Source organism: Taurulus bubalis (genome assembly GCF_910589615.1).
Source record: "Taurulus bubalis genome assembly, chromosome: 20".
NCBI classification, from domain to species: Eukaryota; Metazoa; Chordata; class Actinopteri; order Perciformes; family Cottidae; genus Taurulus; species Taurulus bubalis.
This window is the reverse complement of record NC_136608.1, coordinates 10,509,059-10,534,848: the sequence shown is the minus strand read 5'-3', so window position 1 is coordinate 10,534,848 and position 25,790 is coordinate 10,509,059. Positions and strand designations below refer to the sequence as shown.

At 40.7% G+C, this 25,790-nt stretch overlaps 1 protein-coding gene across 1 annotated transcript in view; it reads right to left on the bottom strand.

Moving 5' to 3' along the window:
* cacna1c (calcium channel, voltage-dependent, L type, alpha 1C subunit) overlaps positions 1-25,790 on the bottom strand; it is a gene marked incomplete at both ends in the record, with an annotated part of 182,224 nt that overhangs the window by 41,772 nt on the left and 114,662 nt on the right. The window contains 7 exons of the mRNA XM_079235729.1: positions 6,795-6,879; positions 7,323-7,410; positions 13,219-13,322; positions 15,892-16,091; positions 17,246-17,398; positions 18,925-19,064; positions 23,786-23,925. Of these exons, the coding sequence (XP_079091855.1) occupies positions 6,795-6,879; positions 7,323-7,410; positions 13,219-13,322; positions 15,892-16,091; positions 17,246-17,398; positions 18,925-19,064; positions 23,786-23,925 (910 nt within the window). The remainder of the gene's footprint in view (positions 1-6,794; positions 6,880-7,322; positions 7,411-13,218; positions 13,323-15,891; positions 16,092-17,245; positions 17,399-18,924; positions 19,065-23,785; positions 23,926-25,790) is intronic.

Below are 25,790 nucleotides of genomic sequence, written 5' to 3'. Positions count from 1 at the left end.
GATTCCTATAAGATTATAAAGTCATCTTTTATAAAACTATACAGTATATATTTGGCCTTATTGCAGCGATATTTACCAGTTTGGTATCCTGGGACAGGAGCCCTGCAACAGCTATTAGGAAGGATTTTAACTTCTAAGATGAAGGATTGCTTAATTCCGGGTGAACTAAATCTGAACAAAACCCTTTTGTGATTTCATAGCTCATGGAGATTGAAAGAAAAAACATGCTGGAGATTTTGGTCTTTGGTCTGCAAACCTTGCGGGGGATATTTGAGCTTAATTGCAGCCAAGTTTTGAAAAAACCCGGTAATGCTTTTTATTCAGGCTTCTAAACTTTGATCAAGCTGTGAGGGATTTGGCATGATTTATGTCGATGCAAACATCTGAAAATGAGTGAATCAACTTAATCTTTTTCGAAGATGTATAAACAGGTAGGATGCTCACAGAGCACAATCTGTCTTTGTTTATAAAGCCACAAGGAGACTGCAAATGTGTCACTTTGTCCTTATTTTAATTGTAGTGGTGTGTAGAGATGGACGGCTGAATACTGGGAAGATGGGGGCGGAGACAGCTGTAGAGGAAAGACACGAGTAATATAGATAAGCAGTTAAGGATGGAGAGGTGTTAAAACAGGAGAAAGAGGGAGAACGTAGAGGGGAGGGGGTGACGGGAGCATCGAGGGAGGTATGGATGGAAGGAGAGGAAAGAGTGGGATGAATGTGGGGATGGCTGGTTGAGAGACTGATATGAAGTGATACATCGCTTTTTATTGCTTGTGTCAGTCTTTGGCTGCCTGCGGGAATGAGCTGCAGCTCTTTCGCTGTCACCTCAAACACTTATTGTAACACCCTCTGGGTACCTGAGTCAGATATCGATATGAATCTCAATGCATCTTGTATTAAAGTAAAATATCTACCGCTAAATAAAGCATGAAACTAAGGGACATCATGGGCACTTAAGATGAGAGGGCATTTAAAAAAGGAACTGAATAATCCCAATCTTGTTTTGAATTATCTTTTTTTTTCCTACTTAACTCAAAAAATACAGAGCTCGTCTTTCAATTGTGCTTTATTATCTCAACTCAGTAATATAAATCGCTTTTCAAAAACAATTTTCAACCTCGACATTGGCCCTTCTGCATTCTTACTGTGAATATTAATGATGCTCCATGCAGATTCTCTAACAGTAAATCTACTTTGAGTTCCATATTAAAAAAGAATAATGGTGAACGTATGGCTAATGTATGAGCTATATGACCTTGAATAAAGATCAATAAATGATGCTGTGCCAAACAAATAGGCCACAAAGTTAAGCAAAGAAAAGGAAGCTGGCCGCAGTCATCAAGACATTTGTCATACTAAAGTCCTGAGTGTAAAAATAAAAACAAGAAATACTGTAAGTGTCTGGTTTTGACAATGGCAATAAAGTGTAGATATATTTTTGTGGGCCAACCTAGGCATCCAAGGCATTTTTTTCTTACAATAGATTAATATAAATGAGTAAATAACATTTGACAGGCTTAATAACCTGTATATATATATATATATATATATATATATATATATATATATATATATATATATATATATATATATATATAGCTTTTTTGTGTGTGTATGTGTGTGTGTTTTATTTCAAGAGCGGGTTTGTAGGCACTTAGCTCACATAATACATCAAAGTAAGCTACAGTGAGTGAACAGTGTGTTTTGCCACATGCTTGGTGATGGATGAATTCTGTGCTATAGAGATCAGGATGGTCTCTGTGAACATTACGGCCTCTGCTGCGAACACGCTGTATGTTCCCCCAACCTCGACACATAACACCTGCTGCTACGCTACTTAGTTAAAAGCACTCGGGGCCCTCCGGTCTCTCCCGAGGCTAAAGCCTTTCAAATATAAAACCAGCCTAGTGCCTTCTCCTCAATGGAGCGTTGAACTAGTTTAAAACCTATTGTTAGAGTAAACCCAAAAGACTTGAGACAAGGAGAGAAGGAAGGAGCATGAGAGGGAGAGAGATGGAAGGAAATGAGAAAGACAGGGAAGGGTCACACTGCTTCCAACTCAACCACGGGATTCATTCATTCATTCCTAGCAATGTTGGCATGTGTGGATGAGTTAAAATATTAAATAATAGCACCAAAAAAACACCATAATGTATTGAACTAAATGATGACAAAAGTACAAATAGTCTTGGGGGGAAAAAAGCATGTGTGTGTGTGTGTGTGTGTGTGTGTGTGTGTGTGTGTGTGTGTGTGTGTGTGTGTGTGTGTGTGTGTGTACACTCGTGTCAACATACTAAAAAAGAGAGAAGGTCAGAAATCAAACAAGTAACTGTTAATTCACAGTTTAGATCCGAGACAAATATTCAGAACATGAGGTTTTCATGCAGTTGAAATGTAATACAATAATGTAGTATTTTGAATTTTAGTCTCTCTTTTTTGCACACTAGGCAATCGTCACATTCTATTTGGGATTAAAAATAACCCTTAAACAGCTTGTTAGCAAATAAATGCTCAACACTGAAGTCAGAAAAAGATGTATCTAAGTGCCAGGTGAAATTTATAAAAAGGCTAAAATTCAACAGTTTTTCCGCTATCCTCTATCATCTTGTATTATCAGAGCTAGCGTGGCTAGCAACAGTGCAGGGGGGTTTTCGGGAAAGGAATCTGAAACAACAAGGAGAGGACTGTGACATCACAAATATTACAAATGCATTTAGTTGACATGTACAGTGTGTAAACCACACTCCAATTGTTTTCTGTGATGACATTGTCCTCTTGTTTTTAATTTTTTTCAGAAAAGTCAGGCAGATGCGAACGGTTTCCTTTCCTACGGACCTATTAAGGAAAATGGTGGCTGCATCTCAATACAGAAATGATGTTTTCTCCTCCTGTCCTTATTCACTGTTCTGATGGTTCTCGTCTTTTAGATTACACACGTTTAAACAACATGAAACGCGGTCAAGGTGACACACGATATTGGCAAAAGAGTCTCCACTGCGAGATAATATTAATGTATAAATTATGGTCTTGGGATTATTATTCAGTGGAAGGTGTACACAAGAGGTGATAAAGACAATGAGAACAAACTACTTTACAGTGTTGAGAGGCAGCCACTGGAAATAAGGTGCTTACTACAAAGCAGGAGGAGAGGAGGGGAGAGGGAGAGGAAGAGGGAGAGGGAGAGGAGGTGCAGTTCGCTTGCATGTCTAGAATCACATTTCCAGTAAATCTTTAACTAGTGCTGGACCATGCAGACAGACGCACACGCCTTACGAAGGAAAGCCGCATTTTTCTTCACGGCTCCACGCAGGGACTGAAAACGCTGGCTCTTACCTGTAGATAGAGAGCACGGCTCAGCAACACAGACACACACAGGCACACACATACACACACAAATAGGCACTCACAGACAGCACTCACATGAAAATGCACACAAACTGTATATTTGTCCACAAATAATCACACGTGCATCGTTCCGGCACTGCTGACATGCACAACCTGTTGCAAAGAAACATGATTGCTTCTGCAAAAATGACTTTTTACAGTCACACCTCATTGCATCACTAAAGCTATTACTATAATTTGAGATGTATTACCAGCATAACTGGAAAGAAGGCATGACTGTCTTTTTCTCTCTCGTACCATTTAGACTTTTAGTCTCCGTTTCATTGCCAGACTTTTCCATCATATTTGAACTAAAACTATATAATTCTCTTCGGTAAAAAGAAGGTACCGAGCAGAAAGAGGATTCATTCATTGGGAGGATTCATATTCTAGAGAGTGAAGGAAGTGCGCACTCAATAGCAGGTTGCTGAGTTGTTTTCACTGAGCGCTACACATTACAATAGCTTTGTCCATCCTTTTCTCCGTCCTCTTGGCCAACACAAAAGCTATTGTTTTGTCCACTTCACCCTTTCCTCTCACACTATTCCCTATTTGCATCGTTGTGAGCCTGTATATTTGTCAGCATTCTCCTCCATGCTGGGATCAATCTATTGTTGGATTCTGCAAATCTTTCGAGTGATTCACATAAGATTGTCAAAGCGGAAGCAGAAGAGTACTAGCAATATTCTTTGAGTGAGTGAATTAAGACAGTAGCAGAAATAAAACTGCAGTCTTAAATCTAGAAAATGTCTAGAACACAAGCGTATATGCAAAGACCCAGTCATACAGCTACACACAGTAGATACTCATACAGTTATCCATATAAATTAACCAATAAATGATCACTTCAAGCATTGTATTAGCAGATGATAATAATGAATGTAAACCAGCTTCTTGGGTACCATCAAATTGAAAAACACTGACACAAATAGGTTCCATATTTGTGGTGAAAAACGTCAGCTAGACATTAAAAGATAAAGAAATTTATGAACATGTTGGCTGATGACCAGATATATCAATTTACATATATTTTGATAAAACTACTAAAGTATAATATAGTTTTACTTGTATTGACCTCCATTATCACAATGACCAACAGCAAACACAGGAGGCAGCCAATCCACATGATATACATTCCTGTGGGGTTCTTTGATGACCTTGACAAAGGCCAAAATAAAGTCATCCATCGGTGGAGACAACAGTACATTTCCTCTTATCAAAGATAACGGTGCAAACTACTTCAGTTTCAAAAAGGCAAAACATGCAAGTGATGATCATTGAGCAGTGGGAAGCTAAAGCTAAACAACATGTTTCTTCCTAGCATCACATCCTTCAGATTCGCTGGTCGAGTAGTGAGGTGTTCTCTGCCCCCTCCCCCACCCAAAAAAACAAATGTAAAATCAATATAAAGACATCTACTACTCTCACTAATAACAGCAGCACATATATACTATACATATTTGTATATTCATATGATCACACTATTCCCATCATACATCAATGTGATTCGCCTTTAGCTGTTCATGTAAAGATGGGATTATAGATAGACACGTAGAAGGGTGTGTGTGGTCTCAGCATGTGTGTGTGGTCATGAGTATGACTTGTTCATGATGTGAAATCCCATCTGTTCTCTGTCCCAGATACCCTCCCTGTCACACACACACTCAAGCTCTCTCTATATATCTCTCTATCCCTCTTTCATATCTCAACATTCATTTTGCCAGCCATCCGTCTCTCTCCTATCCTTTCTTCTTTTCTCTAAGAGTCCTGTCCGTTCTTAGGGTATGTGTTTGTGTGTGTGCGTCTGTGTGTGTGCGCGCACTGGCCTATGCAAAATGGCTGGTGCAGCAGGGACAAACTGCCCTCATTCATCTTCCCAGAGGAGCATCCATCCATCGAGGAGAGCTGGAGACAGAGCAATATGGCTGAGCTGAGTTGGCCAATGACTTGATTTTCCACCTACACAAACGAGGGGGATGATTGATCTCTCTGATGAAGAACTTCTGATCATGTGTATCAATCATTTTGTCATCTAAAGGCCTATATCATATAATTTAATAAAAGTAATGGACTGAATCTCGCACCTGACTGGTATCCACAACTTGACTTTAAACGTAAATATTTTTTTTCCAAAGCAAATGAGTTTTATTTTAGTAAGAACTATATATAACTAAACTGGATCAAGCACTCACACATTCTGTCTTGTTTTCCCCTGCAACTAACTGGGACTTCTCTGGACATCGCACATCATTTAAGTGATACAGTACAAGGGAGAAACAAATCAAGAAAAGAAGCATTTAAATATTGTGATGTGACATTTTACAAAATTGGCCCAATAGGGGAGCCACATTCTCTATTTGTTTGTTTGTTAACTTGCGAGCCACTGCTGCTGTGTTTTTGCCACTGATTGGCCCAGGGCAGCGATAACAGGTGAAAACAAGTAGATTCATTATAGACTAACCACATGGGTGCTGTGCCTTATTTTCATGTAAATAGGGTTGTGGTAATTCCTTGAGCATCACTGAAAGATTAGATCATCAGTTTTTTCTTTCTTTCTTCTTCTCTTGGCAGTTATTAGTGTTTGACAGTACGAGCCACAGCTCTGCCTGTGCATTCGTTCATCATCAATGCGAGCAAGCTGAGATTCAAGCGTTGACAACATAGTTCACAGAACACACTGTACATACTAAACAGTAAATGATAGTACAGAGAATTATTTCGTCATATCCCAATCTCGAGTTCTATCTATCATCTCTAAGACTAAACCTCCAGGTCAAAAGAGGCCAGTGTTATACCTTTCCTCCCCAGGAAATGTAGCTCAGTCCTGGGGAGACATGTACTGATTTGTGGCTGCCTCTCTCTGGAGGTGTTGTGGAGAGAGACATGGTGTTAATTTGTGTGTATACATTTCTGTCAGACAGCAAGTACACACAGTCCTAAGGGTGCATACCTACAGTCTGTGTATGTGTGTGTGTTTGCATAAGTGAGTGTGCGTGTTTGTTGTGTGTATGTGAGTGTGTGCCCAGAGGCTATTAGCTGCAGTCTGACACATTCCACTAATATCTAAACAGGTTTTAAACCTCAGGGGTTCTCAGCCAAAGCAAGCAGACAGTAATAACATCCTCTCAGTCTGTCAGTCAGTCACTTTGCCAGTCGTTCATTTTACTGACTACGAACCATGTGATGGAGACCGCAGTGAGCCCAATACTTGCTGACCAAACATTAGATTTAACACAAACGTATGCACAGTTATCCTCACAACTTCTTGTGTGCACGTTGCACAACATGTCTTCAGATACAAACAGGACCAATCCAGCCATGCTGTCTCACACAAAGTCTTACTCAACCCAAAACTGCCAATACCACCAAACAGCATTTCATAAATCACACGCACACTGGAGTACTCACGGTTTCTAGGTTTATCATCGTCCATGCCCTCCTCTTCATTCTCTGGGTCAATGTCTTCAGCCTGAGTGATCCAGTCTAAATAGCCCTGTATTCACACACACACACACACACACACACACACACACACACACACACACACACACACACACACACACACACACACACACACACACACACACACAGAAAATACTGATTGGTTCGCAGTATTGAAAGCACTCTTCTTATCAATACAACTGCAGTCATCTGACACAAGTTGGGGATGTTATGATTGAAAGGTTTCAGCATTCTTTATGTTTCTTGATTTTCCTGTACCAAACACCTTTAGATGATGTAAGGACACACATATCTTACTTATTCTTTGATTTCCTTAAATGGGAAGTGTGTTTGACTTCTCTTTGACATTCATCTAAAATGTCAATCACCTCTTTGACCGCCTGGCAGTGATATGCAGTAAATCTTAGTGGTGAAATTGTACAGCCTCTTTTACGAAGAGGCCTAAGTGAAGCACCGACAAAGAGAACAGCCTACCTTGAGGTCCTCCTCCAGTTGCTGTTTTTCTCTGAGTTTCTGGAAGTCACCACGTGCCTTGGCCTTCTCTCTCTCCTTGGAAAACTCTCTGGGAGGAAGGGAGCAGGATGGAGGGATGGGAGGTAGAGCGTTGGGGGGAGGGAGAGAGAAACCAGAAACAGAGAGGGGAAAAAGAATCTGAAAATCTAAACTGAAGAGCTGCAAAACAAATAATGTGACAATACAATATAGAACATTTGACAGTGCTTCAGGACAGGAAGGAGGGAAAACCTCCTCAAGAGAGAAAGAGAACAAATGTAAAGTGAAGAGGGGAAAGCTCTGCCAAGGAGAAAATGTGTTAGTATGCACACAGATGAAAGCACATCCAGATGGACACATTGAAGCCGGATTCACGTCTCTATCAATCAAATTCATCCGGATAATTTTTTAAGCAACCAACAGATACATACAGTTCAATCCAACTCTGTTTATGTGTTGATAAACATGGCAATTTTAATAAACCATAACACAAAATAAGGTGTCATATCAACACACAATGTGAAATGAGCCGCAATGTCAATTATTGGATTTGATCAAATCACTAGTACGCTGTTTAACCCCGACTATTGATTACTAGATTTACTCGTCTGCAGTTGGTTCCCATCACTTACAAAGTGTTTGAATCTATGTCTCTGGATAATAATCAATAAGCCCGATGCACTGGTGGGAAGGTGAATGAGACACCCCTACTGACTGACCACGTGTGGAGGAGTGAAGTCAATTCATTTCATTTGAGGAGAAGGAGAAAAAAAAGCAATACAACTTTCATAGTAAATGTTAGCTGCTGGTCAACTTTTAGTCTGGAAATGATCACCTTTGGTCAAACTTTGCTGATGAATTTAAGAGGTTGCATTGATTTTTACCATAGTAATAATTACATTATATAGCGTTTTGGCCTATAATACAGAGCCCAAAAGTGATTTAGTCCTGATTATTTTGTAAATCATGCAGATTAGTCATCTAATTGTTGTGCCTGGATGTCCCAGGGAAACAGGACCTCAGGTGCTCCCAATCCTGGTGGGAGTTGTAGTTTTTACAGTCCACCCCTGGGTGTCCTGCCAGCTGTAATGTGCTTGTTACAACTCCCGAGGGAGGGAGGGCGAGGGCATCCCTCACCAGCTGTACCACCTCAGCTTGCTCTGGTCAAATTGGAGGAGAAGTGTCTCTGCACAAGGTCGCCCTGCATCACTGAGCTCCTCACCTTTTGTCTGCCATCCCATTCTGTCTGTCACCACCCGGACATTTTGGTCACAGGTCTGAATAAAGGCACGCAGGTAGACTGAGAGCTTTACTTTGTACCCGAGTCTTCACATAATTGTTACAATGTGTTCAAATTAGAATGAACATGAACTAACCCATTTAATTTCTAACACTACTATAGTCACTTTTTTTCTTCTTTTTTTAAACTTTCTTCTTATTATTACAGCATGATGCCTGCTTTTTCAAGTTTCTCAGGATTTTGGAGGTGATATGGACAAAGAGAACTTAAGTAAAGATGATTTATGACAACTAAAATCAACGTTATGAGAGTATGAAATATTGAAACATTATGATGAAATCTGGAGAAATTACTTTCAGGTGTCAGGACAAAAAAAGAATTAAGGAGTTGATTTAACGCTGCACTTGGGGAAGGTCAAAGTCAGGCTAGAGCCAATGCATTCATTAGGATGAGAGCTGAGAGGAGCTGGGAGGCTTTGGGACCATTTGCAGCTAAAAAGCATACAAATCCACATTCTATGGTCTATTGACTAGTAAACTTTGCTGGAGCCTCCCTGCGGTGGATATTTTGAATGAGGACATCCGTGGTCAGTAGAGTCCCCTGCTAATCAGTTATCTTGCAACTTTATGCTTTGAAATAAAACTTCCAATTTATTGAGACTTTTTGCAGCAATGGACGTTTCAGACTTGTGAAGCTTCATCTGATATTGTCAAACAGATATTACGCAACTAATACATTGATTTTAATCCAACTCCCTTTAGAGCAAGACCATGATCCATAATAAAGCTCTGTAGATCATCATGTGCCAATTTCATTGATTTTTACAATCCGTCTATAGTCGTACTTTAGTATAGTATATAGTCTGAAACAGAAGAGAGAGCAATGTAGAGGACTGATGGTAAAGATCACACCTACAGACAGCTGACACACACACGAGACAGATCAATGAGCATTAGGACAAGCTGCTACTGCCTCGCTTGTCAGAACATTAGCAGCAGACCCAATTCTTATTGATTCGTGTTTGTGTGTGCCAGTGTTTAATCTATGTGTGTGACTGCAAACCGAGAAATCACCCACAAGTTTCCCATTCTCATCATCTGATTTTTCTGTCCTAAATTACCATAGAAATCTCCTTTTTCCTCACTTTCGGTTCTCTTTATCTTTCACCCCCTTCTCTTTCTCTCTAGCCTCATTCTTTTTATTTACAGAGTACAGATTACATTCAAATCCAGACAAACATGGTCACACCTGATGTCTCCACGCCTGCCGCTCTCCTTCTTCCTGTTTAGCCATTAGTTAGCGTGCCAATCTGAGACCCACACACACTCCATGGAGGAAGCAGTTGGTAAAAGGTCAGGCTGTGTAGTGTGTTGACAGCATCATTAGTCAGAAGTCAGACAAAGAGTCAGACAGCCAAACCCCCCAAGCTGTTTGGACCAGATAGACCTCTATTATTTTTCCCACAATGCTGCTGTCGCATCACTGTGGGTTTCAAGAGTCAGATTCGGGTCAGTCAGTCAGGGGTGAGACACTTCACTCCCCTTAACCTGTTGCCTACCCCAGATCATCGCAAGGCATGTGAAGAAACCATCAAAACAAGTTGAGGATAAACTGACACGAAAGTTTTCACACACTAGCTGTAAATGTCACTACGATTAATATTCAAAATATTATCAAAATTAATTGCAAAAGGTGCTTTTTTTAATGGGTGTTGGTGGTGGCCAATAATCACAAGCATTAAAAAGATATTTTTTCTTTTAAGTAGGGTTGTATGAAGTACTTATCTAGTCTATATGTAGTTTATTACCTACAGTGAATGGCAGTTGGCAGTTGTTAGGAAGGCTATGGTAAAGCAGTAAAGATATTCTAAATATACCGTACACTTAAACTGTTATGCATTATTTTAAATGGGCCTTTCTTTTAGGAGACTAACATACCTTTTGCCCCGGTCAACAGCAACAGAATTGCTGGTAGTCCTGTCGGTTACTCCAAACTAAAGACATACCGACCGCCATGTATGTGCTACACCGACTGTGGATAAGGACCTCATACAAAAACCGATATCTTTAAGGCAAGGTCAAGGTTAACTTTTACATTTTTAATGTTTAACTACTTACAATGTATGTGCAGTTAATTTAGTTCTGATTTGCGAATCCACAATTTGAATGTCACCGTCAGGTTGCAATTGTCCTCCTGTCACATGTGCTGGTATGTACTGTGTTTCTACGTTACTGCTCAAACTGTACCTGTACCTTTACCATGATTTGTACACATTTGTTCAACTTAAACACCATCTACTATCAGAAGCAGAAAGTAAATGTAGATAAAGAGTTCTCTTCAGCAAAAACAAACAGCAAAGCTCTCTGAGAATGAAGGCATAAAGGAGAAAGAGAGAAGTTAGTTTCAAGTGACCTTTAACCTTGCCCTTACCCGCTCAATACCCCCAGAACCAAGTTTAGCACAAAGAAGGATCCGATGATGATTAAGGTGACAAAATACAGCCAGGGCCCCTTGTACCCTACTGCATCATTCACCTATAGGTGGAGAGATGGCGGCATGGAGGAGTGGGACCAAGGAGAGGAGACAGAAAGGATGGATGGAAGGAAGAAGAATGAGAGGTGGATGGAAAGTAATGATCGGAGGAAAGGAAGGACAGGATTGAGTGGACAGGTAGGAAAGAGCAGTAAGGAATGTTAGGAGAGAAGGGAGGAGGGGAAGAGGGAAGGGGTTAGATCCTTCGTGAAAGTTCCCAACAGATGGAGTGGGTTGCTTCTGCAAGATCCCCGATGAGATTATTGTGCATTCAAGGTATTTGTCAGAGTCACTTATCGGGCCACATGGCAACGTATCTGACCAGCTGTGTTTAACTTGGAATTCAAGGTTACAAGTTTAAAAACAGTTTGATTCACTTCAGTTCCACTCAAATCAGCTCGTTTCAGGCTTAAATCACTGTGGAGAGAAGACATTTTAGTGAGGAACCTGAACAGACCGTGCAGCAAGACTCCCAAGGATTGGACATCAACAAATGGAATTTAATAATAAAAAGTCAGAACAGCTAAGTCTTAGTTTTATTGTTGTTTTAATTTAAAGTGTTCTTTTGAATGGAATTTTGAGGTGTAATTTATTATTGTCATTGTTGTTATTATACCTTTTCAACTGTGATGATCAAATTATTTATATCTGGTCAGTGTAATGCTTTTATGAACACTTATACAAAATGATATTCCCTATTCAGTACAGCCTTCCATCCTATAATTTCCATTTTTAATGCCATGTTTCCTCCAGACTTCACTCAGTTGTCCTCAGAATCAACTTTTTTGCCTCTTGTGTTTTCCCTGTTGTGCAAGTTTTTTTTAGGTTCCACCTCTACGGCTGACCTGAGGGGTGAATTATTAATACCCCTGTGTGTCCCTACAGGCCGGGTGGTGCTTGTACTAAAACAGCGTGACTTGGTAGAGCGGGGTAAAACAGGACCTAGATTACCTACTGGAGCAGCATTTATTGAAAAAAAAAAAAGAAACGCACAGAAATCCCACACATCACGTGCCTCTCTACAAATACTGCACATACGCAAACAACATAAGCAGATGCATGCTAATCTGCATGTGAGACAAACATATATGTAAACCTTGACACATGTATACAAACGAGCCAGATTGTAAATACAGCTGGGTATTTCAAGAGGAAGAGCGTCTCTGAAAACTGAGCCTGGACTGAACAAAAACACCTAAGTTGACGATGTGAAAGAAAGCAGCTTGTTTATGTAATTAAACATATGGTGGTAAAAAAAATAAGAGTCGAGTCTGAATGATTTGTGTACACGTGTGTCCACCTGTCCATCACAGACAGGTTGTGACGGCATGTGGCCCCTTGAGGTCAACTGAAACGAACATAACAGATAGAGAACGTGTGTGTATGTGTGTGTTAGTGTGTTTCTGTCAGGCTTGTGAAAAAGGATTGATTCAGTGGAACAGAAAGGAGAGAGAGAGCGGGAGACTTTGCTTCAAATTCATCTTTCCTCATCTGTAGACGGCGAAGACGTAGAGCTCTACTTTTACTGCTGGCCTGAGACTGCTGTTATCACCCTCGTCTTATTGCGTTTAATTTCTTCTGTGTGCCACTTTACTGAACCACAATAATCATAATATATTATGTATTATTTGTTAATATAGCTGTTTTCGCACCTTATTTTTGGCACGTAGTAAATCAGTTTTTGCCGTTGGAACGTCCACCTGTTGGGTGCGGATGCTTAAACAGTAGCTCACCTTCAGCCTTCAGCCAAGTTTTGTCCTGCAACTTTTTTATTACTCCATGATGGTGTGTAGTAAGTGTCCTCAATTGAAATGGTGATTACAGGGATTATATTGATAAAGGCTGAAGCATGTTTAATTTAAAGAATGGGATTATGGATGTTTTCAGCAGTTGAACAAGGCAGCTTCAAAACAATAATAATTAATTAAACTAAAACCACCAGATCCTTAATAATCAACCATAATTGTCACTTTATACGTCTGGCCCAGGGAGTCTTGTTGCATGGTAATTTATCACATCTAAAACACGATGTACAGTACAGCCACATCACAAACAATACACAGACAAACACATTTGTACACACACGACAACAGCACAACCTCTTACCCGCTCAACACCCCCAGAACGAGATTGAGAACGAAAAAGGAGCCGAAGATGACGAGAGAGACAAAATAGACCCATGGCAGCTCATAGCCCATAGCATCCTGCATCTGAGAGAGACAAGAGACATAGGAGAGAAGGAGACGGAGAGAAGAGGGGGATTAACAGGGAGAGGGATGGTGGGGTGGTGGATAGAGGAAAGATAAGAGGGATGGGAGGAAGAGAGAAATGAGGACAATGGTGAAGGAAGAATAAAGTGGGAGGAAAGGGTTTGATAAGATTGACATAGAGAGAATGAAGGGGGGCAGCAGAGGTCAAGGACAGAAAGTGTGTTAGAGAGGGAAAAGATGACAGGCCGGAAACAGAAGAGCAGTGCATATTAATAAAAAGAGCAGTAGAAAGACCTGGCAAAGCAAGAGTGGCAGTATCGTATGATTAAGTGTGTATATAATAGTTATGCAATCCCTTAAAGGTGCAGTGTGTAAGTATTGCATCCAATTGAAACTTCTACCGTGTGACAAGCATGTAGGAGAACAACTATGGCCGACATGAGAATGTGAAAACGCGAATGGCCCTATCTAGAGCTAGTGTTCGGTTTGTCCCTTCTGGGCTACTGTAAGAAGAGGACCCACTCTAATTCTTATTTTTAGGTTATGATACACGAAAGAAAACATAATTAATAATATTACATTCCATTTCTGCCAATCGATAGATTCCTTTCCTTAATGCTACAAACTTTACCTTTAAGAAACCTTTTTGTAAAAGAGGGAAGAGCCTTTACGAGAAATATTTACTTGCTGTGACTCTACAGACAAAAGAAAATCCAAGAGAAATCAATAAAGATGACTTCTGGATATTTTATTAGCGATGTCTTGTGCGAGTACGACCGTTATCAGGACTGATATGGGAAACAGTGTGGACACGGTGAGATCTGAGCAGTTCAGTATCCAGGATTTGATTAGAGAAAATTCCGATTATTAATCTGCGTGTAAACAACTGACCACAATAAGAAACAAGTTATGTGCAAAGTTGAATGTTTTCCAGTTCCATCAACTAAAGAGCTGTCACTTTAACATGGAGACATGTTGGACAGACAGGGACCACAAGGGAGAAAGAAAGACAACAGAGCAGAGGAGAGCGACAGAAGGTTCAATGCTACAAACAGCAGCAGATGTTGGATGTCATTAATCTATTTTCCCCGAAAATGTGAGACAATGAAATCTATGTAATTTCTTGGCCCAAACTTAATGAAAGGCTTCGTGTTGTCGAAATGTTTTCCATAACGATTGATACTCCAAACAAATATGTCCCATTCATTATGAAGACAGCTGGATACACAAGGGCTCTCATAATAAGTAAATTGTACAATTTAACAGTTGTGATGTTTTGTGTGTGTGTGTGTGTGTGTGTGTGTGTGTGTGTGTGTGTGTGTGTGTGTGTGTGTGTGTGTGTGTGTGTGTGTGCAGAACGTTGCAGCAGACAGGGTGGTTGCAGGAGGGGTGCAGAGCTAGTAAGCTATCTGCTCCGTGTGTATACATACTCATAGACAAACAACTCGCACACACACACACACACACACACACACACACACACACACATGAATCTGCTTGTTGTATAGTAAAATCACTCACAAATACACACAAATATACACATACGCAAAACTGGCCAATTCTGACAGTTACATATCACAAAACTGAGAATAGGTTGGCTAAAATCTGAATAACTGCACTTGTTATTATTTCATCGAGATGGACAAAGGAGACTTTTAGGGTGAATAGAAATTAGCACAATTGTATGTAAATGCAGACTTTCAGTTGGAAAGTGATGTAAGAGCCGGAACTCATCTGAACCACATGAGTGCTTAGCAGTGGGGAGATAGACCATCGCGTGCAGCCATACTGTCAGTAACTGCCAAGTTGCTGACTCATGGCAAAGTTTACTCTGAGTAATGTTTGAGACATCACACAGGTACATGTCAATGTAATTTAAGGCTGGGCTCAACAATATATCTGTGTATAAAGCCAAACCTCCGTCCAGAGGTCTAAATCAAATGCGTTCTCAGGAAGGCACACGTGGGACTTGGATCGAACCGCTTCCCCAACATTGATTAACAGCACAGACCAATCTGTTGGTATATTTAGCTGGACAGGGCAGCTGGCCATTTACTCAGGAAGGGATAGTTATTGTGTGTGCCTTGTTGGCTGTATGTGTGCGTGTGTGTGTCTCTGTGTGTTTTCACTTGACACTTGAATCAAGCATCAGGATTCTGCACACGTCCCAAATGAATCGGTGCCTTCAATTACACAGTGTATTGTCTGCATCGATTTAGCCCGAGATATGAGCTAACACACACACACACACACACACACACACACACACACACACACACACACACACACACACACACACACACACACACTCTCTCTCTCTCTCTCTCTCTCTCTCTCTCTCTCTCTCTCTCTCTCTCTCTCTCTCTCTCTCTCTCTCTCTCTCTCTCTGTGTGTCTCTACCTTAGAACAATCTGTGTTTTCATACCTGCCTTTCTGAGAGTGTGTTTGTGTTAGTGCTTTTTTCAAAAGCACTCATGCGGCACTGATGTTACAGATACACTACATTTGCTACACCCACTAAGCAGCGTGACACACACACACAAAGACACTGTTGTGGTGTCCGGCTCACCCAGTACAGCACGTCCGTCCAGCCCTCCATGGTTATACACTGGAACACCGTCAACATGGCGAAGGCAAAGTTGTCGAAGTTGGTGATGCCGTCGTTTGGCCCCTCCCATCCCATTTTGCACTCTGTTCCGTTGTGGTTACAGTGTCGGCCGTAAGCTCCATCAGGTGCACACGGTGCCGGCTTTTCCTCTGCAATGGTGCCTGTGGCAAATAAAAAGGAGCAAGCGAAAATATTTGATACTGTATCCTTCTTTTCTAAAATTGTCACTGAACCTGAAAGTCAATTAAAACCTACCGATTTCAAATGATTCAGGTATTACTTATTTTGTATTAAGCGTTATCTTCAGCTTTTGCCGGTCGTTAGAGGCTGACACGACAACACTTTGAGCTCAGTGATGTGATGTTTCTCTCCGATACGTTCCTTGAGAGGTTTCATCTACCCCCGTGTTTTTAGGCCCACAGGCTTGGAACCTTTGACTCTTTATTAAAGATATCTTCGAGCGTAGTTGCTGATCTTTTGTACTGATGATTCCCCTGTGGGAGTTTCATGCCCATCCAGTCCTTAGAAGTGGTCCAGCGGTAAGTCACCTTACACTACCTATCGAGGACATGACTGCGACTCTAACTTCCGGAATAAGTACAAATCAACTCTCCCTTTGCGATTCTACTACATATTTAGTACATCTAGAGATGATGTATCTAAAAGAAGGTTAAACAAAGGACATATTGCACTAAAACTAAACAGAGCAGCCGTAAAAAAAAAAGCCGTTTTGCTAATGAAAAAAAATAAGCTCTTGAGGGCGATGCATAGGATAACAGAGTATCCCACTAGCATTTACCCTGTGCAAAGCTAATGCCTCTCATGAGACCTATAACAACACCATAACAACACTTAAGTCCATTTATACCTAGGGCCCTTTACTGGAAAATTGTTTCAATCATTGATGGCAGCTGCTGTTTCAATTACGGCCCAAATTATTCATACTCAGAAACATAAATGATGGTTTAAATAATTAATCGAGGTTATCGTATAAACTGATTACGCTCTATTTTCTCTCTGCTCTGTCGGCTGATAGCCAACGTCTTACTGTCACATATTTATGCAGTCATTTTTTCTGTTGAGATGGTTTGTTTGGTATAGTATTCACCTGTGTGTCCATCTCTGGAGTTGAAGAGTGAATATACGCTTACTGAAGCATGCGTTCACACACAGTTGATACATGCTTCAAATGTTTACCTGAGCATTGAGATAGCGTTATGCGAGTGTATGTGTTTGATCATGCATGTTAGTATTTGCAAATGTGCATCAGTGCACACTAGTCTAGATATTCTCTTGTGTGTGTGTGTGTGTGTACCTGTGTGCTTGTGATTGCAGGTCTTGTGCATCTTGCCCATGAAGAGCTCCAGGCCAATGATGGCATAGATGATGATGACGAAGAGGACCAGCAGGGCGATATGGAGCAGAGGAACCATGGCTTTGATTATGGAGTTCAACACTACCTGTAAACCTGCAGGACACACACACAGAGGAACTGCTGAGAACACACAGAGGGTGGACAGAAAACTAGACCAAAAGAGTACTGAAACAGTAATGTTCATGATGAAAGACTGTGTTATGAAAAAAAGAGTAATGGTAGTGCATTATATAGCAGAATAGTTGCAGTTTATCAGCATGTGAGCACTCAAACTGCCTATTATATGTTTTATATTTTCTCTAAAGCTTGAATAATTCCTGCATGTGATTATTCACTCAGAGAGAGCGCCTTGTATGAGTTTCTGAGAAACATGGTAATTATAAAACAGAGCTAGTTTGATACAACTTTCCTGTTAATATACTGAATGCTTTGACAGACAAATGCTCAGAATGCTGCATACTAATAACTCACAAAACAGTGATAGGAATAGATTCAGTTGAGGAGGCTTATCAGTATTACATTTAGTTCTTAATTTATCAAATAAATTATTCAGATATGCTAATGAAACACCTTATCAGATCACTTAATTTCACATTGATGAAAACAGTTTAGCTTGATTTTTTTACTCGTTAAGAATTCCCTTAAAGTGTTTTCTGCATGGAGCTGTAACCATTGACAGATTCATTTGTGCAAAACTAGAGAACCCATTAACTTCTAATTTTGCATGCTATTACACCATTATAAAAGGAAAATAAAGGCCTAAATGTATTCACACATAATTTGCAGAAGACATGAATGCAAACCACACAGAAAGTAGCATAAATGATGGAGGAATACTTGAAATGGTTCTGGTATCTGTTGATTAAATTACGAAACACAGTATTTGTTTCTTCTATCAGTCGGACAAAAACATTGTAATGACATCTTGAACATGAATAATTTTAACAAAACAAACATATCATTATTTTTTGTAAACTCTATTGCACATGAAAAATATACAAGTCAGTGTGCTAATCAGCTAGCAAACATGCAGCTGATCAGTTGCCATGATACAGATTCAACACAGTGCAGTAATGTTGGACAGGGATCAAACTAAATAGTGTGCACTGCAGCAGCACTCGCAGTTTAAAACCCAACTACTAGAGTGTGGGATTTTCACAAGCATGCTGTGCATTTGCCTGCAATTGTAATGACACACACACACACACACACACACACACACACACACACACACACACACCCACACACACACACACAGGGAGAAACAGGTGCATGCACTCGCAAAGCCTTCGTCCACGATATCCGATCCTCCCGGCCTGTTGGATTATTGATTTCTGTGGTCACTAACACAGACAGGCGGACAGACAACTCATCTACTGCTCATACTGTCTGAGTGTCTGACAAGAGGACTCTATGTGTGAGCATGTGTATTACGTGTCACCGTGGATGTATGTGTGGCATCGAGTAGCAATATCAGCTCCAATCTGCGGTTCATTTCTGCCCCAGCTCACACAATCACCATTCACACCTGAGCCTCGGAGCCTCGTTTTTCTGCTCTCTTTCTTCTCCGTCTTTCTTTTCATTCGTTCTTTCTTTCTTCCACAGCGCTCGGTACTTACTGGGTACTCCAGAGACCAGTCTGAGGGGTCTGAGTACTCTGAATGCCCTCAGAGCCTTGACATCAAAGCCCGCTGCCTTCCCTCCAATAGGAGTGGCCCCGTCCCCCTTGGTGGCCTGCTCCAAGATCGCACTGAATAACCTGCAAGACAGAAAGTAATGACTTCAATAACCATCATCTTCGGGTTGACACCCCGTTTCCATATACAAGAGAATAGCTGAGATGAATACAATAAAAGAGACACAGACATATTATAGAGTGATGGATATCTGCAGTTGTCGTCATTATGGCCACATTTTCTATTCCCTCTGCTGTCAATGCTAAACTGAACCCTCTACATGATCTTTATCATCATTTATAAAACAGTGATGTAGTTTAGATACATTTTCAAATCAAATGGAATGATATGGGCTGTTTTACAATCATATGTGCTTCCTGGAAAGACCACAACAGGAGCAAATAAAACAGCTTAATTAGGTGGCTCTCCAACACAACAATAGAAAGTGTTTCATCTGTTCCCTCTGTCTTTCACAGATAAGGAAATGTGAGACACTCGGCTTTAATGATTTGACAGCCAGCTCAACAGAACAATGTGCATGTCTGGACTGAAGAGAGATGTCTCCAAAATGTGTTTATACGAGAGTGTGCGCTCATAGCACATTGAATACAACACATATTTACATTTTGCCATGTGATGTTACGCAACCTTTCCTGTCTCTCTGCTGCAATATCTGGCCGTTAAAGCAGGGAGGAATGCATAATGATGGCAATGATCATCCTCTGTAAAATACCTTGTTTTATAGAGGAAGATGTTAGCTTCTTGTATGTATGTGGACACTTCGGCACATTTGCATTTGTGTCTGGTCTTGTGTTGTTTTTCAGGTCCCGGAGTGTAATTCTAATCTTCAATGAAAGGACTAAACATGTTTTCATGCTGTAGCCTTTTGTTGACTGTTATCCCCTCTGAATTGTATTACAGACATCTCTTAAGATGTCAGTGGCTCACAAGCTGGAATATATGTTTGTCCAGCTGAGCTTATCACTCTCTCTGCTCTCTGTCTCTCTGAGATCCTTTAGAAATCACCATACAATATCATTTTCCAGCTTGCGCGGCTCAAAGGCCAGTCAGCGGCGCGTTAGTCATGGAGAATTATCAATTAGCACAGATGAAATGGCCACTTGAAAAGACCTCTCAAAACATATCGCCCTCTCTCTCACACTGGTCCTCTCCATGTTGCATTTCCTCCATCTCAGTTCGATTCACTCTCTCTTTCCTTTGAAACAGAGTATGAAAAGCACGTCAAGGATCCACAGTTTTGCACCAGCAGCATTTCGCCCAGCAAGTTTTGCCGTGTTGGGGTGTGAAATGATAATTAGAGCCTCTGAGAGTAGCGCGACAGCAGAAGCTGTGTACATTCAGAAAGATAACAGGAATTGCATGGTTTAATAGTAAAACACCACAATACTCCTGAATTCATTGTTTTATTATTATAAATGCACTATAGGTCTGCAACTAATTATGTTCATTATCAATTAACCAATTAATTGTTTTTTTAAATAACTTTTTAGTGTAATATATAAATTATCAATAAGTGGTGAAAATGTTACCATAGCCCAAGGAGATGTTTTCAAATTACTATTTAATCTAAATCTAAAAATAATCTTCAAATTTGAAAGCTGGAACCAGTTTAACCAGTGAGTTTTGCTTTGTAAATTACTTTAAAAGGTTTATTTTTGTATATCTCAGCGTCTCTTGCGTGCAACAAAATGTTGGTAGGGCTGCCCAATTAATCTACATTTTATAAAAATATGGCCTGCTGCAATTTTCAAATCACAGGAAGCACAATGTTAATCAAGCAAAATTGATGTCAAAATTACATTTCAAATGAAATATTGTCATGCTGCAGACAAAATAACTTTGTTTGGTACATATCCCCGCAGAAATCAAACCATAATCACGATAAACCATCATTGTATGTTCTTCAATGAAAATGATAATAATGATGTACTGTACATATTATCATTCCCTCTGATAGCGCAAATCATATCACAATTGCAGTCAATCTCAATTTCTTCAAAAACATTCAATTCAAATGTTTTCCTGAAGCTTTCTTAACTCTTCTTTTTTTGTGAAGATCCAACAGCTATTTGTTCTCTACTGTGCTGACAATACTTGAGATACAGGGAACAAAACGTGGAGATGAGAGGAATGAGAATAGCACAAGCAAAAAGAGTCTACCTAGCACCTATTCTGCACACACACACACACACACACACACACACACACACACACACACACACACACACACACACACACACACACACACACACACACACACACAAACACACAGAGAGAGCCTGTTAGCTCACTGAACCTTTACTAATAAACTTTTAGGTATGTGTCAGTAGGACTGGAGGTTCTAGCATTGGTGTGTATGTGCAAGTGCCCATGTGTTGCATGCATGTGTGTGTGTGTGTGTGTGTGTGTGTGTGTGTGTGTGTGTGTGTGTGTGTGTGTGTGTGTGTGTGTGTGTGTGTGTGTGTGTGTGTGTGTGTGTGTGTGTGTGTGTGTGTGTGCAAGAGAGTGTGTGTGCCTCCAAGGCTGCTCAGCACCAGGTAAAAGCTCTTTCACCCATATGGTGAACATTCCAGAGGGAGCGAACGGTGTCACTTCTCATCGACACACACACACACACACACACACACACACACACACACAGACACACACACACACACACACACACACACACACACACACACACAGACAGGCAGTTGGGCACTTGCAGGTACAAAGACAATCACTCATTCATGCACACAGAGATACAGTGCTGTCACAGTTGAACATTCCCTGGATCTGTGTGTCCTCTTTGAGTGTGTGAAATATAGGGAGTGTATACATACTACTGACATAACTAATGGATTTTTCTCCCCCGTTCTGTGTCATTTCAATGACAAGTATATCTAAATGACAAAATAGGTCGAAGTCACAGAGCCTTCGAAAATGACAAATTGAGACTTTCCAGCAACATCTTATATGAGTGTGTTCTCGCCTGGTTAGGTTTAGGCAAGTAAATCAGCTTGAATTAAGTTAGGGAAAAGATCACTATCATGACTAATATCATGGAGGAAACTTGACATGAATTAAGGGCCTTTTGAACAAATTACCAATGCTTTAGATCTGCATTATTCTGCTGCCATCACATTGCGTTTTACTGGGTTTCAGCTCATGCCTAACATGGCAACATTGTAAACTGTCACAAAAAACTAAACTGTCCTTTCCACTTTGTGTCAAAGTGGAAAGGACAATGTGTTCACTTCAATAGAATAAGTACCGGTATATGTTTATTTTGACCACGTGAAGGGGAAAAAAGTGCAATTTTTTATATTGTGACGGAGGACATTATTAAACACCCTGGGAGATGTAATCTTCCAAAACAGCGAGCACCAACTCTCCAAAACTGTCCTTGAGCAAGAGCACGGACACTGAATCCTGCCAATTCTGAAGCTGCAGCAGGTATCTGACCTTCTGAACTTACTTTGGCAGGGTTGCAAGGTAAAAGATAATTTCCTTGAAGGGATCAATACAGTATCATTGTACATTCAAATATGCTGCATCACAATAAAAGCCATAATTGCAATAGATACAGAGAGAGCGAGAGCGAGAGAGAAAGAGAGAGAGCGAGAGCGAGAGAGAGAGAGAGAGAGAGAGAGAGCAAGAGCGAGAGAGACAGTATAAGAGTGGTAAAGGTTGTGTTTATGCCAGGGGCACTGACACCGTGATGCCAGCCGGAGTGGTTGGCTTCACCCCAAAGACACACACATGCAGTGTGCCTTTGGGGTGAAGCCAACCATGTTCAGTTGGTGATGGCTAATGTGAGTGCACACTTGACTGGCGATGAACAAGACTCACTTAGTATGTGTGTGTGTGTTGGTGCATTCACAGAGACTTTCTTCAGGCTGTGGGGTGCTTTCTTGCAGTATCTTGTGCGCTCACAACCACACACAAACGGTCAATTAGACCATTTTCATGGCATTAATGCAACTGTCAGGTCCACTGGCTATTGTGCTATTTCCCAACACAACACCGTAAAGCACAGCTGGCAGGCAGGAGATACACACACACACACACGCGCGCACAAGCACGCGTGCACATGCACAAACGCACACAGGCACAGAGGGTTTAGCAGATGGGCTATGTTGCTGAGTTGCAGATAAAGAAAAACAGAGCAAAGCTTTGCTATCAGCATCTAACAAGCTAATCAGTTTAGGCCTCACCAGTACACTGTAGACCAAAGTTTACTGCGGATTTAATGCAGATTCACCGCAAAGGAGGATTGTTTTATGGAAATACTTAATTGTGAATTGTAGTATTTTATAATATGTACTATATACTATAAAATATCTTTGATTTTTCAGCCTCTCTGAAATTTGCATTGTGCATTTGCATCTAATTGGATTTTGCAAATACGTTGAATTTGTAAATTAGTAAATGTAAAATAATAAGACTGAACCAAAGAAAATGTCATCCACAACTCTTTAGTGAATACATGTCAGCAAAGATAAGAGTGCAGTAGCTTCCTTGTATTTACTAAAGAAATAAAAGGTGTTGATGGGAAATACAATCTTAATTTTGAAAGACGCTAGCACTACGAGTATCTCTGGCATTGGGGCATTGAGGCTGCCAATTGTCTTGGCTGTAGTTTCATCTGTTGACAGTAAATATAGCAAAGGTACTATGAGTCATTTGCCAGTGATGTGCTGATGTTTGAAAATACTGTTCTAAACCCTGGAAAGAGACAGTGAATTCTTACTCTCAGAGACTTGCTATCATTGTCATTCCTTCTATCAAACTGTGCACTCACCCCACTACTACGATGATGAAGTCGAGCAGATTCCAGCCGTTCCTCAGGTAAGCGTTGGGGTGGAAAAGCAGGCCGTAGGCTATTACCTTCAAGAATGCCTCCACGGTGAAAATGATGAGGAACAGATACTCCACACGCTCCTGGAGAGACACACAAACAAGACAGGTCCATTTATCGGTCTGAGCAGCAGCATTGCAGAGACTCAATATGACAGAGAACACGCATCAGAAGACAGGAGATGAAAGGGAGATTAAAGAAAGGCCACTCGTCATGAAGTCTGTGGTAAACTGAGTTTCACTTGTGTGAGTAAATACTCTTCACGGGATACCGTATATTGGGACCCACCAATTGAATCAGAGAACACCAAACATCTACTCAAAATCTTTAAAGGCTAGTTGGAGCAACTGGCCAAACAAAAGCACTAAGATATACACACATTCATTCACTTTATAATGATGTCCATGACAACACTGAAGACCTACATGTGATTTATGAGTACCAACAGTGCTGACCGCTTACTCCTCTGAGTTTATCAGCCGGAACAAGACGTTCTCTGACTGTTTATGTGGCTTCTGGTGTGTGTGTGTGTTTGATTATTTATGTGTGAACATTTATTTGTCTAACTTGTAATCGTGTACACAATCAAAGCATTTGGATTATTTAATCAAAGTAGCTCTCTTCCTGTCGGAAGAGGCTACTGTCTAAGGAGGAATGTACGCGTGTGTGCATGTATACACACACACACACACACACGCACACACATAAAATACTACAGAGTTCCTCAGAGATTGTTGTCATAGTGATGACCTCTGCCTTAGAGGGTCCTGGGAAATGGCCTAAAATGGCCTTGAGACAGAAAAAGAATTGTGTAACTTTCTGACCATCAACTACTTACAAACAATTCATCATACACCAACATCATATCATATCTGCTTTGTATTTCTTCTTTCAGTTTTGTAACAGAAATAAGATCAAGTAGATGGTGAAAAACTAAGACGCTGTAAACAAAACAAAAACATGTTTTTTCATCCCCAGTCCCGCTGAGGTAAATAGTTTATAATAAAAGTACAAATATATTTAGCTCCATCCATCCATCAATCATCCGTCCATCTCAGTCCCTGCTCCTCCTCCTGTTCCCTCTGTTTTCCCATGGACATACACTCACAGAGGGCCAAGGGTTTGGGACAGAAGGCCAACCAGGTCTCTCCAGACTCAAAGCCCCATCCCTGTGAGGAACCAGCTGAACCTGAAGGGACACAGTTTCTGGATGTGTCCACATTTTCCCAAAAGCTTTACAGCTGACATAGTTTGCAAAGAATCCCCATAAAACATTGTAATGATGGTCTTTTATCGGACATTTTAATCCGTGCACCTGTGCATTAGTAACGTCCTTTAACAGAACATTATTTATATTCCAAAATATCTATAAATAAACATATACAGTGGCTGCATGAAGATTTGCTGGTCAGACTGATGTGTCTCCCGTTGGTGCAGCTAAACAAACAACTTGCATCCACATGTTCTGGGCCATGGGAATCAGTCATCCACTCTAAGTAGCCGCCGTTTTGACACAGCAGCTGTGGTTCACTGTCACATCTGTAACTTCTAAGAACTAAGGGTTAGAACGGTGTTTATTTAAGTTGGATTTGCAGAGTATCTTCCTCTCAGCAGCTGACGCCGCATTGCACTTTCAAGATATTGATAAAAGAATCATGCTTTGATTCTGTTCTTAATGATGTGATTATCATACAGGCTATGATTTGGAAGTGTTTTTCCCACACTTAGAAATGCTCAGCAGGCTTGACGGTGGAGGGAACGACGTGAATTATAATACGGTGGATTTGCACAGTTTGAAAGACAGGCAACTTGAAAGGCGAGTTGATTTTAGGCCAAGGGATTCTGCACCTGAATGGGCCGTTCAGAAAGCCGTCTTCACCTTGTTTTGCCTCTCGTCTCGCTAACCTCCTCTCATTTCAATTCAAGTCCATCTAGTCTGCTTCATTGG